Here is a 16,170-nt window from a genome sequence, read left to right on the forward strand (position 1 = left end):
AATAGATGGTACTGGCAGTCACAACAGGTCCCATGAATGAAAGCCATCCATTGTGTGCAATTGTCATGTGATCTGCTGTGATTGGTCACAGCAAACACATGGTACCGGCAGTGGCTGGTACACTGATCGGTCGTCTGCTGTGTTCCGTGGACACAGAGGGTGACAGATCCTTCTGCAGCATATGACGTCCACCCAGAACATTGTTTGTCTCACCCAGACATCATGTGTATATGGGCCAGGCAGAAACTGGTTAATGTATGCAGTTTTTTTATCTTTTGACATATTAAATATAGAAATAAGAACTACGTTTTGGAGTGTGGCTTATATTTACCGTTGACTGAGAATGGAGACGAGCTGTGGTAGCCAGCACCTGGGTTGTCCGTGTGGGTTGAAAGGAGCAAGTCTGGAGCAGAGCCTTAGGTTTGAGTATGTTCATGTTAAAGGTATCCAGTTGCTACAATTAGTTTTCACTGGAGAAGAGGCACTGAAGAGGGTATATGATCAAAATATACAAACCTTTCAATGGCCACTGTAGCACTGGGAGAAAACTGTTTATTCCAGTGCCTCTAAAGAAGACACCCGGCCACACTGAAGTTAGACAAGAAGAAGTACAATCCTAAACTGCGTAAGCAATTTTTTTTTTTGTTAGATCAGTAAAGTTGCAAAACTCCACAATTGGTGGGGTCAGTGAGAGGTGTAGATAAATTCAGGAAACTTTTAGATGTGATTCTTAGCGAACACAATATATAAGGATACGAAAATTGGTAGCAACCTAGACCTACAAAAACACATTGAACTGGATGGACAAATCTGCAACTAAAGAATAATATAGAAATATTTGTTTTCAACTGCCTTTGTGAACTCAAGAAAGTAATCTCATGGGAGTCATTGCACCAATACCTGTAGATGGCCAGGTCCAGGATGAACTGATTGTTCTCTTCATCATCAACCAAGGAGAAATCCAGCCTTAGAGAGAAATGAAAAAACATTGCTACAACGGGCACTGAAGTGGAGGATATCCTCAAAATGGCAAAAGCATAGAAATGTATAGAAATGTCAAGATTTGTGATTGGCACTTTGTCTACACAGACCTCACTCCAATATAAATCCATACACAGTCATACAATATAACATGCATCTCTGTCCCTGCTCCCTTCCACTGTGGTCTGTAATGGTACAACTACACATGTCAAGTGTCACTTCAACAAAGTGAGAATATCTTGGCGCTGCAAACCCTTTGCTTTGCTGTACCAACAAGGCACACATATGGGTCATTGCCATCTCCCTCATGTACAAATCCCACAGTCACATCAGCAGACAGGCCACTGCTTCCCACAATATTAATCTGAAATAAAATTCTCCTGCTCTGAGGGGAAGGGTCTTGCCTATACAGCCCACTGTTTGGCCCTGCCTCCACTCCTCTGGGAGGGCTTTCCACAAGATTTTGAAGTGTGTATGTGGTAATGTGTGCCCAATCAACCAAAAGAGTATCTGTGAGGTCAGGTACTGATGTTGGATGAGAAGACGGGGCTCATAGACATTGTTCCAAAGGTGCTCAGTAGGGTGGAGGTCAGGGCTCTGTGCAGACTGCTCAAGTTCTTTCACAGAAAACTGGTAAAACCATATCTTTCTGGAGCTGACTTTGTGCACAGGGTCGTAGTCATGCTAGAACAGAAGGGCCTTCCCCAAAATGTATCCACAAGGTTGGAAATGTACAATTCTCTAAAATGTCTTTGCATGCTGTAATTTTACCATTACCCTTCACCAGAATCACCCCAACTCAATAATTTGGTCAGGTTTCCACAAACCTTGGTCATTTAGTGTACACGTAAGGTCACAAAAAGTGCTTGAATTTTGTTTACTTCACCCCTGTTTCTGTAGAATGATGTTTTTTTGCTAGTTCTAGAACAGGGGTCTCCAAACTTTCTAAAACTGACAAACGATCTACTAACGGCCAAAACCAATGGACACTATTCTGTACTCCTCCTCCTGGACCTTTCTGCTGCCTTTAATACGGTTGACCATCCCCTCCTCCTCATAAAACTCCACGCCTTTGGTCTCCGTGACTGTACTCTTCACTGGTTATCTTCCTACTTATCCAACCGCACCTTTTGCGTTATGCACAATTCTACTTCCTCCTCTCCTCTTCCCTTCTCTGTTGGGGTCCCCCAAGGCTCTGTTCTTGGACCCCTCCTATTTTCAATCTACACCTCCTCTCTGGGTCAGCTGATAGCCTCCCATGGCTTCCAATTCCATCTCTACGCTGACGATTCCCAAATCTATTTATCCACCCCTCAGCTCTCTCCTTCAGTCTCCGCACGTATCACTAATTTACTATCTGATATATCAGTCTGGATGTCTCACCACTTCCTCAAACTCAATCCCTCCAAAACCGAGCTAATAATTTTTCCTCCACCACGTGCCCCTTCCCCTGATTTCTCCGTCAATATCGATGGCATTACTATCAGCCCATCCCCGCACGCCAAGGTCCTAGGTGTTGTCCTGGACTCTGAACTCTCCTTCAAGCCCCACATCCAGTCGCTGTCAAAATCTTGCCGCCTCAGCCTCCGCAACATCTCCAAAATACGCCCCTTTCTAACCAAAGACACAACAAAGCTTCTAGTTCACTCCCTGGTCATCTTGCTCCTCGACTACTGCAATTCCCTTCTCGTTGGTTTACCTCTACACAGGCTATCCCCCCTTCAATCCTTAATGAATGCTGCCACCAGACTCATCCATCTTACCAATTGCTCAGTGTCCGCCGCTCCTCTCTGTCAAGCCCTCCACTGGCTTCCGCTCACCCAACGAATCAAATTCAAAATACTAACAACATCTTACAAAGCCGTCCACAACTTAGCCCCCAGCTACATCACCAACCTAGTCTCAAAATACCAACCTAATCGCTCTCTTCGTTCCTCTCAGAACCTCCTGCTCTCTAGCTCCCTTGTCACCTCCTCCCATGCTCGCCTCCAGGACTTTACCAGAGCCTCTCCAATCCTATGGAACTCCTTACCCTTATCTGTCCGTTTATCTCCTACTCTATTAGCTTTTAGGCGATCTCTGAAAACCCTCCTCTTCAGAGAAGCCTATCCTATCCACACCTAACAACTCTACCTCCATTTTATCCACCTGCCTTCCCCCTCGGTTACTGCCTTTTGTTTCACTTGACCCTCCCTTCTAGATTGTAAGCTCTAATGAGCAGGGCCCTCTGATTCCTCCTGTATTGAATTGTATTGTAACTGTATTGTCTTCCCCCACATTGTAAAGCGCTGCGCAAACTGTTGGCGCTATATAAATCCTGTATAATAATAATAATAATAATAATAATAATAATAATAAGCAAAAGGGCAAATTAACTGACATTTAGGTTTAGGGGGCCAGATTGCAACCAATAGGATAAGAAAACATCCTGGCATCAGTGGGAGTACACAATGCCCCATCATTGGTTTTAGTGGGAGAACTAGTGCCCCATTGTTGGTATTTAGGGGAGGAATAGAGCCCTATCGTTGGTGTCTGTGGGAGGAATGGTGCCCCAACACAGGTGTCAGTGGAAGGAATAGTGCCCCATCTTTGGTGTCAGTGGATGGAATGGTGCTTTTGAGGGCCAGATAAAGGCAAACAAAGGGCCATATCCAGCCATCGGCCACAGTTTGGAGAACACTGTTCTAGAACATTTGTTATAATGATGGGGAAATTTACTTGGGTTTCTAAGTGAAAAATTATGGAATCACTTCTGAGCACAACAGTCCTTTATAAAAACTGGCAAAATAGATCATCTCCTTCTCTAAAACAATATTCATCAGTCACCTACTTGGACTCATTAACATTAAGAGCACGTCCATCAGCCGTGATCAGTGTCCGCGGTGGTTTTACTTTCTTTTTATCTTCACTAGAAAATAAAAACAGTGATAATAATTTTAGAGACGTGGGCACAGTAATAATTATACATGTTTGAGGCTTGGTAATAAGTAATATTTCAATTACAATTTGAGCTATCAAAACTATACAACAGTAACAAGATCTGTTAGTTTAGCACATTTACATCAGCACTCCTTAAACTAGGCCCACTCGATTGCTGTAAACAACCCTCTGCAAAGAGAAAGCCCTACATGCAGGAATTTCTCATTGAATGCCAGGGGAAGCCACTGAATACTGAGTGGGAGTGGGTGCCAGACAGAACATTCTAGCACTAAACAATGGGAGAGATTTATCAAGCAAATTAGTAAAACAAATTAGTAAAACAATTATTTGCAAATCAGGCCGTATCTCCTTCAGCAAAGCCTTATCCACAAGTATACAGACCTGTGCGTCTGTATTCCTGGGCAGCCAAGTGCAACCTTTTGCAAAGTTCAAAGACAGATTTAAATACTGAAGATAAAACAGATTTCAACTCTAAAATGATGCAGAATTGAGAAGTGGTCAGGGTCAGGTTTACCGCAGTTGCAAGTGCAGACTTGAGAGAACCTAAAAGGAAGAATTAAAGCAGAACTAAAGGCAAAACTTTTTTTTTTCATTTTGGATAGAGCATGGGAAGGTTATAACCCCTGACAATGGAGATTTCCCTTCACTTCCTGTCCAACAGTCAAACGGGAAGTGAGAGGAAATCCCTGCAAATTAGGGGAATTTCTTGGGGACCCCCAGGTCACCAGAACTAGTGTACCCATTGCAAGATTTCCCTTCTATTACTTTTCTGGGGACAACACAAAATGTGGGGTTTTCTTTTACGTTCACTTTCAAAGGTAATGGTAAACAGGACAAATAGAGAGGGTGAATGTCCCTCATGGGGCACAGACAGCAATAAAAACTGACAGATGATCTAATCCCTCTCCACTCTCCAAAGTTTTGCCTATAGTTATACTTTAATGAGTTTTACCTTGTAATTAATCTGTCTCTATTTGCTCACAAACACAGGATCATTTGTATTTTACTCCAAAGTCTGTCACCACAGGGGCGGTTTTTTACTTCTGCTCTACCGCTGACCACTGACACAGGTGCATTTTTTAAGCCCCACCGATGCTGGGGGTTTCTTTACTCCAAATAGCCAGTCTTATAGATGGTTAACTGGCCCTTTTTAACCACTTAAGCCCCGGAAGATTTTACCCCCATTCCGACCAGGGGGTATTTTGCGATTCGGCGCTGCGTGACTTTAACGGACAATTGCGCGGTCGTGCGACGCTGTACCTAAACGAATTTGGCGTCCTTTTTTTCCCACAAACAGAGCTTTCTTTTGGTGGTATTTGATCACCTGTGCGATTTTTTGATCACGCGCTATAAACAAAAAAAGAGCGTCAATTTTGCAAAAATAGCAATATTTTTCACATTTTTTTAAAATTCCCCAAAAAAAAATTTAAAAATCAAAATTTTTTTACTTTTTCGGCCAATTTGTTTTATGCTACCTATGTTTGGTAAAAAAAATCGCAAAAAGCGTATTTTGATTGGTTTGCGCAAAAGTTATCGCGTTTACTAACAAAGGGAAAGATTTCTGTCATTTTTGTTGTTTTTTTTTTTAACGTGTAATGGCGGCGATCTGCGATTTTTTTTGCGGTACTGCGACATTGGGGCGGACAGATCGGACCCTTGACTGACATTTTTGACACTTTTGGGGTTACCAGTGACATTTCTACAGTAATCAGTGCTATATATATGCACTGTTACTGTAAAAATACACTGGTAGTGAAGGGGTTAACTTTATTTGGGAGGGAGGGGCTGTGTGTATCCCTAGGGGCGTGATTCTAACTGTGATTGGCTGGGGCTTGAGCTGTATGGACACTGATCAACGGATCTACATACTAGATCCGAGTGATCAGTATCCTAACAGCAAGGAGAATGACAGGTGGCTTGTTTACACAAGCTGCCTGACATTCTCCCTCTCCCCCGCCGATCGCCGAGTGACCGGCGGACATCGGGTCCGCCGGGCACACGCGCGGGGGGGTCCGTGACCATGCGGGAGCGCGCCTCCGGGGGCGCGCGCTCGCTCCCTAGACCCTCACAAGCTAGTGACGTAGCCCTACGTCACTTTGCCTGTGAGGGGCTGACTGCCGACGTAGATCGGCGTTAGGCAGTCGGCAAGTGGTTAAAGAAGTTTGAGCACCGCTTATATACATCTTAGACTTAGAGCAAGTCTAATGTAGTTAGTATGTTGTGCTGTATTATTGATTACAGTCTAATGACAAGACTAGTTACTATTTACTAGTTACATTATATTTATAGAAGTTTATCTAAAGTCCAAACGTTTTATTTGCTCTGCCTTGGATAGAATGTGGAAGTGTTGAAATCTCTCTCAGGTTTTTACTGCTGCCTGTGTCCCCACCCGTGTTAATTTCATCGTCTAAAACGTTTTCGTCGACTAAATGAACACAATTTTAGTCGACTAAAATATGACTAAAACTAAAACAATTCAGATGACTAAAATACGACTAAAACTAAAATGGCATTTTAGTCTTAAGACTAAAATACGACTAAAACTAAAATGGCATTTTAGTCAAAAGACTAACTAAAACTAAATCGAAATTTGCTGCCAAAATAACACTGGTGCATGCTCAAAGCTTAATACCATAAATAATAACATATTAGATTTTTCACTCCAGGACCAGCAGTAGTATATAATGAGTTTGGAAATTGTAGAGAAATGCTTAAATAATGCATTACAAATTACAATTGAACTACACCCATTCCATTATAGATGACTAAAATGTAGGACGTTTAAATCGACTAAAATGTAGGACATTTTAGTCGACTAAAATGTACTGGAGTTTTAGTCGATTAAATACGACTAAAACTAAAACACTTGCAGAAGACTAAAATGGGACTAAAACTAAAATGCTATTTTAGTCCTAAGACTAAAACTAAATTGAAATTTGCTGCCAAAATTAACACTGGTCCCCACAAGGGACCCCACAAGCCCCACAAGCCTGCAGCTAGAGGCATCACCCAGGTTTCGGCGTCCATAGCCGACGGTCGGCTGTCTTGTAACGACAAACGATGCGGCCGAGAAGCCGCTAAGCTGTCATTACAAGGAGTGGGAGGGCACGCCCCTCCTCCCACCACCTTCAGCGGCTCGCCCGGGTCTCCCGTCCCACCGGGAGACCCAGGTAACCAGCCTGCATGGCCGCCGAAGACCTGATCAAAGCCGCATTCGGCTCTGATTGGGTCTCCATGCAAAAACCTGGAAGTGTTGTCATGACATCACTTCCGGGTACTGGCACCAGATTAAAAAAATGACAGCATTCAAAACAGCCAAACTTGGAGTTTTGAATACTTTTAAGTGCAGAGGAGGGGTTTGGGGTCTTTTAGACCCCCAAATCCCTCCACAAGAGTACCTGTCAAGTAAAATAAAAAATGTTTTTTAAATGTATGAAAATATCGGCCAATATCAGCCGATAACGATATGCAATGACCAGAATATCGGTATTGGCAATAAAAAAACGATATTGGTCGATCACTAGATTAGACCCTTTAAGGTTTGGTACATAACGTAGGGGAACACCAAAAGATGCCAACTTGGTTCAATCAGCTGGTAATCTGCAGCGGTCTGTGTCTCGCGATGTGCTGCCGACACTGGGAACAGAACAGAGTGGAAATTTTCTAGTAAGGGCACATGTTCTCTTCACTTTGAAGAGATTTCCTTTTTTATGAAAAACAAATCAGTAAAATTAAATTATTTTGAAAAATAAAGCAAGTGGGGCATTAAAGTGGTTCTAAAGGCAGAAGGTTTTTTTTAACCCTAACAATGGCGGCTGGTGCATTGGGGGCGCAGGGGCGCCGCCACCCCTATCCATGTGTCCGGCCCCCTAATCTACATGCGGGATGCCGGACGCATGGATTCCAATGGGATTTTTTATTTTTTTTGCAGCACGTGATTAAAGCCAGAGGCTCTAATAGGCTTCAAAATAGGGTGGGCTCAGGGCGCAGAGCACTGCATCCCGAGCCCACCCAGTTGTGTGACAATAGAAAATGAATATTCGCTATTATCACACTGATTCTCCTCCCAGCCAATCAGGAAGCGGGTCCTGAGACCCATTTCCTGATTGGCCGAAAGGAGAGGCCATGCTATTGGCCAAGGAGGAGGAGGAGGGAGGAGACGCAGGGGAAGCCGCCGCCGCTGCTGGGGGAAGCTGGGTGGTATGGTGTGTGAGCTGGTGTGGTCCGTCTGCTGTCCCCCCGTCCCCCCCAGTCCATGAAGCACCAGCCGCCACTGAACCCTAATGCATTCTATGCATTTAGATAAAAAACCTTCTGTGTGCAGCAGCCCCCCTAAGCCCCCCTAAGGCCTCATGCACACTGGAAGTTATCAAAACTACAGTAAAAAGCTGTAACTGTAGAAGGAGTTTTTCAGCTTTTAGGCAGTAGCGTTTTTTTAGCGTTTTTAGCTTTTTTTCAGCTGTAGTGTTTTTTAGCTTTTTTATTTTATTTTTTTAGCAAAACTATATTCCCACAAAATCTTGTGGCTCAAAATCGTTGATATACGCCGTATAGCTGCATTTCCTGTGTTTATAAGTTTTTATCAGAGCTAGACCGCTTGCACAGCTGAAAAATGCCTCCTAAAACCCACTAGTTCTGGGGGTTTTTGTACAGCCAAAAACTGCTGATTAGGCCTCATGCACACTGGACATTATCAAAACATCAGTAGAAGGCTTTTTTCAGCTTTTTTGCAGTAGGGTTTTTCAGATTTTTTCAGCTGTAGCGTTTTTTAGCAAAACTATATACCCACAAAAGCTTATGGCTCAAAAATGTTGATAAACGGCTGTAGAAAAAAATGTCTGACGCCAAAAACAGAAGCTGTAAAAACATCCAGTGTGCATAAGGCCTAATACCAACCTCAGCCCCATATCGATCCAGGCAATGTTGCACAAGAGACTCGGCTGTCTGGGACTCTCCCTCCTCCTTGGCTGAGACACGACAGCGAGCGCCATTGGCTCCCGTTGCTGTCAATCAAAGTCAGTGAGCCAATGAGGAGAGAGAGGGGACGGGCCGGGTCACAGCTCTGTGTCTGAATGGACACACAGAGCTGTGGCTCAGCTCGGGTGACCCCCATAGCAAGCTGCTTGCTGTGGGGGCACTCGGCAGGAGGGAGGGGCCAGGAGTGCCGGTAAGGGACCCGAGAAGAGGAGGATTGGGGCTGCTCTGTGCAAAACTATAAGGGCTCTTTCACGCGGCCGCTCCGCTTGTCCGTATATCATCCTATTTTTTTGCGGATGATTTGCGGACATAATGTAAGTCTATGGCATTGCGGATGTCAGCGGAATACCATCCGCTGACATCCGATTTTCTTCCTTTCAGTTCTGTTCCATTTTTTGGAACGGAACAGAACCCTATTTTTTCATCCGTGTAAAAAATGGAAAGGAATGAAAATCGGATGTCAGCGGTGTCATTCGCTGACATCCGCAATGCCATAGACTTACATTATGTCCGCATATCATCCGCAAACGGATGGGATGATATGCGGACACACGGAGCGGATGACACAAAGAGCCCTTACACAGAGTAGGTAAATATAACATGTTTGTTATTTTTAAATAAAAAAAAAAAACAAGACTTTAATATCAAAGGAAAACCTGTAGCTTTGCCCTACATAGACAAAGCAGGGATTTGCTTTAATAGCTAATCACCTTTAATCTATCTTTATATTAATGTCAAACTCCACTTTTCACAAAGAATTCGAAAATAGCTTGCCCAGCAGGGTAAAAAAGAAAAAAAGTGCAGCTTTTCTGAAAAATTTGTCTATTTGTCTCCAAATGGAGGTTTGCATTTTAAGGCTATGCTTTTTAACCTGCTGCCTTATTTTCTTGCCCTTTGTTGTTATATAAAAAAAAAAAATGCCTAGAATACCAAGAGTAATTAGCAGGGCTTTTTTTTATTTTATTATTTCAGGTACTTATATAGAGCTGTCAATTTTACGCAGCGCTTTACATATACATTGTACATTCACATCAGTCCCTGCCCTCAAAGAGCTTACAATCTAGGGTCCCTAACTCACATACATACATACATACATACACAGTAGGGCCAATTTTTTTTTATACAGGATCCAATTAACCTACCAGCATGTCTTTGGAGTGTGGGAGGAAACTGGAGTACCCGGAGGAAACCCACGTAGGCACAGGGAGAACATGCAAACTCCAGGCAGGTAGTGTCATGGTTGGGATTCGAACCAGCGACCCTCTTGCTTCTAGGTGAAAGTGCTAACCACTACAAAACTGTGCCGCCCATTTTTCCGTGAGAATGTGGAGGAACGCAGTTCCAGCACCTGCAGCACTGAATGTGGCAAGGGATGCTGGAAGGTCTAATGATATTGGTTGTCGGCGGATCTACAGTTGAAGGACTGGGAACTTATATTGCTGGGGGTGGGTCTTATACTGCTGGAGGGTCATTCAGTGCTAGGAGGGATCTACTGGGATGAGGGATGCTGGCTGTCGGGAGTCCACGGTTGATGGAGGTTTCATTGTTTCTGGGTTAGATCTATTGTTGCTGGGGTGGATCAGTTGTTGCTAGCTACAGGGGATCTATGTTACTGCTTTTCTTGTTATCATTTAATTTCCATACAAATTTCTTAGCACCACAAAATGATACTTGGTTCTGTATTCTCTAAAAGGGGTGGTAGTGGTAGGTGGGTTGGGGGTGGAACCAAGGGATGGTGCTCAGAGGTGGGTAGAGGGCGAAGACAAGGGGTGACCTAGAAGGGAGCAGTTCCTGCACCTATTTTCTGAGAAAAAAAGCCCTGGTAATCAGCAAAATGCTACAGAAGAAAAACAACCAAAGAGTTCTATAGAGCAGTGTTTCTCAACAGTTTTTCAGTTGTAGCACCGTTAACAATTCTGCACAATCTCGAGGCACCCCTTTCTAAAATGTAAAAAAAAGTGATTTGTTCCTCCACTTTTGCAAACTGGTACGGACTAGCAATCTCTTCTCCCAGAGTTTCTCTTCTTCTATTTGCTTATGTGACCCTAGTGCTGATGGAGAAGGGATGAGGAGGAGTAAATAAGGATGCTGTGCAAGCACCCGTCATTCTCCTTATCAACCAGTGATGTCACTGGTTGTCAGAGTGCCAGTGGCTTGACCCGCACAGTGCCCAGGGTTGTCAGGGTGCTAGACGCTTGACCAGCACAGTGCCCAGAGTTGTAACTCTACAAAGTAAAAACCTGTGGCATTTGTTGCCATTTTTAGTAGGGATAGACCGATTATCGGCAAGGTCGATATATCGGTTGCCGATATGCACTTTCCCCGATATATCGGTATTGGCCCCGGAACTGGCCGATATTGCAGATATTTTTGTGACGTCATTCTGCCTTCTTAGGCCGCCTCCCTCGCCTTGGACAGCCTCATCTGGAGTCGGGACTAGTCTCGTGGGAGTGTATCACAGCCATACACCCACCCATAGCAGCCCAGTGCCAGCCAGCCACCCACATCCACAGGCCCTGTACCAGCCAGCCACAGGCACTGCACCAGACACACAGGCCCTGTACCAGCCACCCACAGCCCCTGTGCCAGCCAGCCACCCACCACAGGGTGTCAGACAGCCAGCCACCCATAGACAGGGTGCCAGACAGCCAGCCACCCATAGACAGGGTGCCAGACAGCCAGCCACCCATAGGCCCTGTACCAGCCAGCCGCCCACAGGCCCTGTACCAGCCAGCCACCCACAGCCCCTGTGCCAGCCACCCACCTACCACAGGGTGCCAGGCGGCCACCCACCACAGGGTGCCAGCCAACCAGCCACCCACCCACCACAATGTGCCAGACAGCCAGCCATCCACCACAGGGTGCCAGCCAACCAACCACCCACCCACCACACAGGGTGCCAGCCAGTCACCCACCACAGGGTGCCAGCCAGCCAGCCATCCACCACAGGGTGCCAGCCAGCCACCCACATCAGGGTACTAGCCAGCCAGCCACCCACCACAGGGTGCCAGATAGCCAACCATAAAGCATTAAACAAAAATTAACACGTTCAGTACCACATTTGTGTCAAAAATTGTCTTTATTTTTCAAAACTTTAAATGTACAAAATATCGGCCCATATCGGCCGATGCCGTACGTTGTGACCAAAATATCGGTATTTGCCCTGAAAAAAACATATTGGTCTGTCCCTAATTTTTAGCCATTTTGCCAAGGCACCCCTGAAGAACCCAGGAGGCACCCTGGTTGAAAAAGGCTGCTATAGAGGGTGTGGAGGATGGGAGGATACCTATGATCATATAGATCCACCAATTCACTACAGCATCCAACATGAACTGTCGTCAAGAAGTGCTTTATGAGGAACGAGATCGCCAATATGTTTTACTTGCATGAGCACTCTGGTTATTTAATTTCAACACTAACCTTCCCCTAACTATAATCTTTGAGGACAGTACTTAACAGCGACCCTCTGTATCCATTCAGGAAGTTGTTATTCAAAAATATTCAAAAAGTGCTCGTGCTCAGGCTTGATTGATATAAACCTGTTTCGTCACTTCCGGTGACGTCCTCAGAGGCTCTGAGGACGTCACCGGAAGTGACGAAACGCGTCAGATTGGAACGCATAGCGTCGATACGTTTAAGTTGGTGGAACGCAAACCGGAAGCCGGAAGCCAGCTCCGTGAGGAGAACGTGCAGCCCGCACCGCTGACCACCAACGCTATTGCCTGCATGATTTTAATGCTTTGTACCCGATATATGGGTAAATAAACTATCTATAATTTAAATACTACACTATTTGGAGCATTCTTTCTCCCCCTCTATTGGACCGGATTATATATATTGGAGCCCAGAGGAGTTGTTGCCAGGCCCACGGGATACCGTCCAGAGGGGACCAATCGAGCCCAGGGCGCTTACAAAGTTTGTTTGGTCCTGGTGCCGTATGGCATTCAGGACCCATTACATTCGGTAAGTGACCCAACTTATTTCCTACTTGGGATTGGATACTGCTGAGATTATATCAATCAAGCCTGAGCACAAGCACTTTTTGAATATTTAATAATCACCTTCACCAAGGACTTTTTTTACATTTTTTATATATTTATCTGAGCACTTAAAAGTCACTGTTGTATTTAAATGTAATATTGTGAATTATTCCATTTTATCCAACACTGTTGCACTTTATATTCACTGTGAATTGATGACCTATAGGAATTTTATCAACTGATCAAATTTTAATTTATTTATTATTATTATATTCAACACTGTTGCACTTTATATTCATTATTTGTTACCAGTATATATATTTATCACCACAGCAAGCGCTGTATTTGGTCTTTTAGACTAATCACTTGCAACTATTCCACTTTCATACAGCAGCTGCTATTATATTCACTTATTTATTTAATTAATAATATTTAGTAAATTGCACCATTTACCATCTCACCCTTTCCCAGAGGCGCGTGGAAATATACAAAGTATATTTTTTTCTATAGCCATCTCTCTTCTGTAAACTAAGGGGATATTATATATAATTGGGTGACCCACGCCCATAGCACTCTCTGGGGTGGGGTTGAACCATGCAGAGATTTAAACCCTGCCTACAATCGTGAAACATTTCAAACATGACCCCGCCTGCTATTTAAAAAAAACAAGAAAAACATTTCTGCAGCCTGGAGTGCATTCATTTATTTTGTTTTCTGATTAACACTAACCCAAACCCCCAACTATAACTTTCAGAAGGATTCCTAGCACTAACCTAACCATAACCTTAGAGGAGGGTGTCTAACACTAACTCGACCCCTAACCATTCGAGAGTGTGCCTAGCACTAACTAACCTTCTGACTTTAAACATTCAGAAGGATGCCAACCACCAACTGAAGACCTGCTTGTAACCATTCAGGAGGGCACCTAACACGCCCCCTCACTGTAACCATTCAAAAGGATGCCTAGCACTAACCAAGCCTCCAACAATAACTATTGAGGAGGGTGTCTAGCACTAACTCAACCCCTAACCATTCGAGAGTGTGCCTAGCACTAACTCCCCTTCTGACTTTAAACATTCAGAAGGATGCCAACCACCAACTGAAGACCTGCTTGTAACCATTCAGGAGGGCACCTAACATGCCCCCTCACTGTAACCATTCAAAAGGATGCCTAGCACTAACCCAACCTCCAACAATAAATATTGAGGAGGGTGTCTAGCACAAACTCAACCCCTAACCATAACCTTTCGAGAATGTGCTTAGCACTAACTCACCTTCTGGTCATAAAAATGCCGACCACTAACCAACCTACTGACAGTAACCATTCTAAAGGATGCATAAAACTACAAAACTACCCCCCCCCCCGACTGTAACAATTCAAGAGGGTGCCTAATACTAACCCCCATCCTGACAGTAACCATAAAGAAGGTTGCCCAACAACTCCTCTCCTGACTGTAACAATTCAGTAGGGTGATTAATACCAATCGGCTTCTCTGGCAATAATCATTCGGGAGGGTGCCTAGCACTAACCTCACCCACTAACACAAGTAAGGAGTGCATATATAGCAGGATTATAGGAGAAACCATCCTTTCAAGTTAAGACAAAAGGTAATGTTTGCTAACTTGAGGATAACTAGAGCACTTTCCTACGCATAGGGTCATTTATCATGATCTAAAATAGCATGCCTGCCACATACCATCCCATGCATACCCATCCCGCACATCTATTAGGAACAGACTGCAGTTCAATAGCTTGAGAAATTGCAAGTAAAGGATTTACATTTCTGTCTAAAAATATCTGCGGGCATAAAATAAATTAAAAACAGAAGAGATGGGAATGAAAACAGTGTCAGACATACGAAATACAAAGTGATATAGAAAGCACCACCAATCATCGTACTGGCATAAATCACAGAGAATTTCGTTTTCCTGGCAGCTATTTTCCAGACAATACAAATGCTGTACAACGGCATGATTCGCCCATGTACAATGAAGAAAAAGTGATATACTCTAAGCTCTGCCAAACATATGATATATAGTCGCTATCAATACAAGTAGAATGGGGCAGAAAAGAAAGAAGAAGCACATGTGACACGTTTTTAAAGTTATTTTACAACAGTTTGTCCTAGACAGGACGATGTTAGACACCCTCCTAAATGATTATAGTGGGTGGCGGGTTATTCTTAGGCACCCTCTTGTATAGGTACAGTGGATTGCGGGTTAATGTTGGGCATTCTCCTAAATGATTACAGTGGATGGTGGGTTAATGTTAAGCAACCTCTTCTATGGTTTCAGTGGGTGGCGGGTTAATCTTAGGCACCCTCCTAAATGGTTACAGTGGATGGCGGATTACTGTTAGGCACTCTCCTATATAGTTACTGTCAGGGCCAGATTAACGTAGGGGCTATTGGAGCTGCAGCTCCAGGCCCCTACCTTTTATATAGGCCCCGGGTTGGCCATATTCACTGTGACCGCTCTTCTGTCACTTGTAAACACAGAAGTCTGGCTTCTATGCTCGCTTCCCCAGGCAGCACCCTCAGAACCTCCCCACACAGCGCGAAGGCCTGACAAGGAGGGACAGTTGCCGATGCATGGATGTGTTTATGGGCTTCAGAGACAGCATCCCATGTTGAATTAGGCATGCATGGCTGCACCCTTCCTCCTCTGGGTGCATGCCAAGGCACGGCCCTTAAGGCCCTTCAAAATCCTCAGCACCAAGACCATGATGCTCTTAATCCGGCCCTGGTTACTGTGGGTGGAGGGTTGATGTTAGGCACCCTTATATATGGTTATAGTGGGTGGCGGGTTATTGTTAGACACCTTCCTAAGTGATTACAGTGGGTCGCAGATTAATGTTAGGCACAATCCTATATAGTTACAGTGGGTAATGGTTTAATGTTAGGCACCCTCTTATATGGTTACAGTGGGTGGCGGGTTAATGTTAGGCATTCTCCTATATGGTTACAGTGGGTGGCAGGCTAATGTTGGGCACCGTCCTATATGGTTACAATCTGGGGCTGGGTTAATGTTAGGCACCCTCCTAAATGGTTACAGCAGGTGGCGGATAATTGTTAGGCACTCTCATTATAGTTACAGCAGGTAACAGGTTAATGTTGGGCACCCTCCAATATGGTTGCAGGGGGTGATGGGTAATGTTAGACACCCTCCTATATGGTTACAGTGGGTGGAGGGTTAATGTTAGGCAATATGGTTACAGCAGGTTAATGTTAGGCGCCCTCCTAAATGGTTACAGTGGGTGGCGGATTAATGTTAGGCACTCACCTTATAGTTA

At 44.3% G+C, this 16,170-nt stretch overlaps 1 protein-coding gene across 1 annotated transcript in view; it reads right to left on the bottom strand.

Moving 5' to 3' along the window:
• Window positions 1-16,170, bottom strand: part of DNAAF11 (dynein axonemal assembly factor 11) — a gene marked incomplete at its 3' end in the record, with an annotated part of 192,955 nt that overhangs the window by 100,127 nt on the left and 76,658 nt on the right. Inside the window, exons 7-8 of the mRNA XM_082259018.1 lie at window positions 3,812-3,889; window positions 901-966 (exon numbers count right to left, since the gene is read on the bottom strand). Of these exons, the coding sequence (XP_082115144.1) occupies window positions 901-966; window positions 3,812-3,889 (144 nt within the window). The remainder of the gene's footprint in view (window positions 1-900; window positions 967-3,811; window positions 3,890-16,170) is intronic.

Source organism: Pelophylax lessonae (genome assembly GCF_965119305.1).
Source record: "Pelophylax lessonae genome assembly, chromosome: 5".
Taxonomy (NCBI): domain Eukaryota; kingdom Metazoa; phylum Chordata; class Amphibia; order Anura; family Ranidae; genus Pelophylax; species Pelophylax lessonae.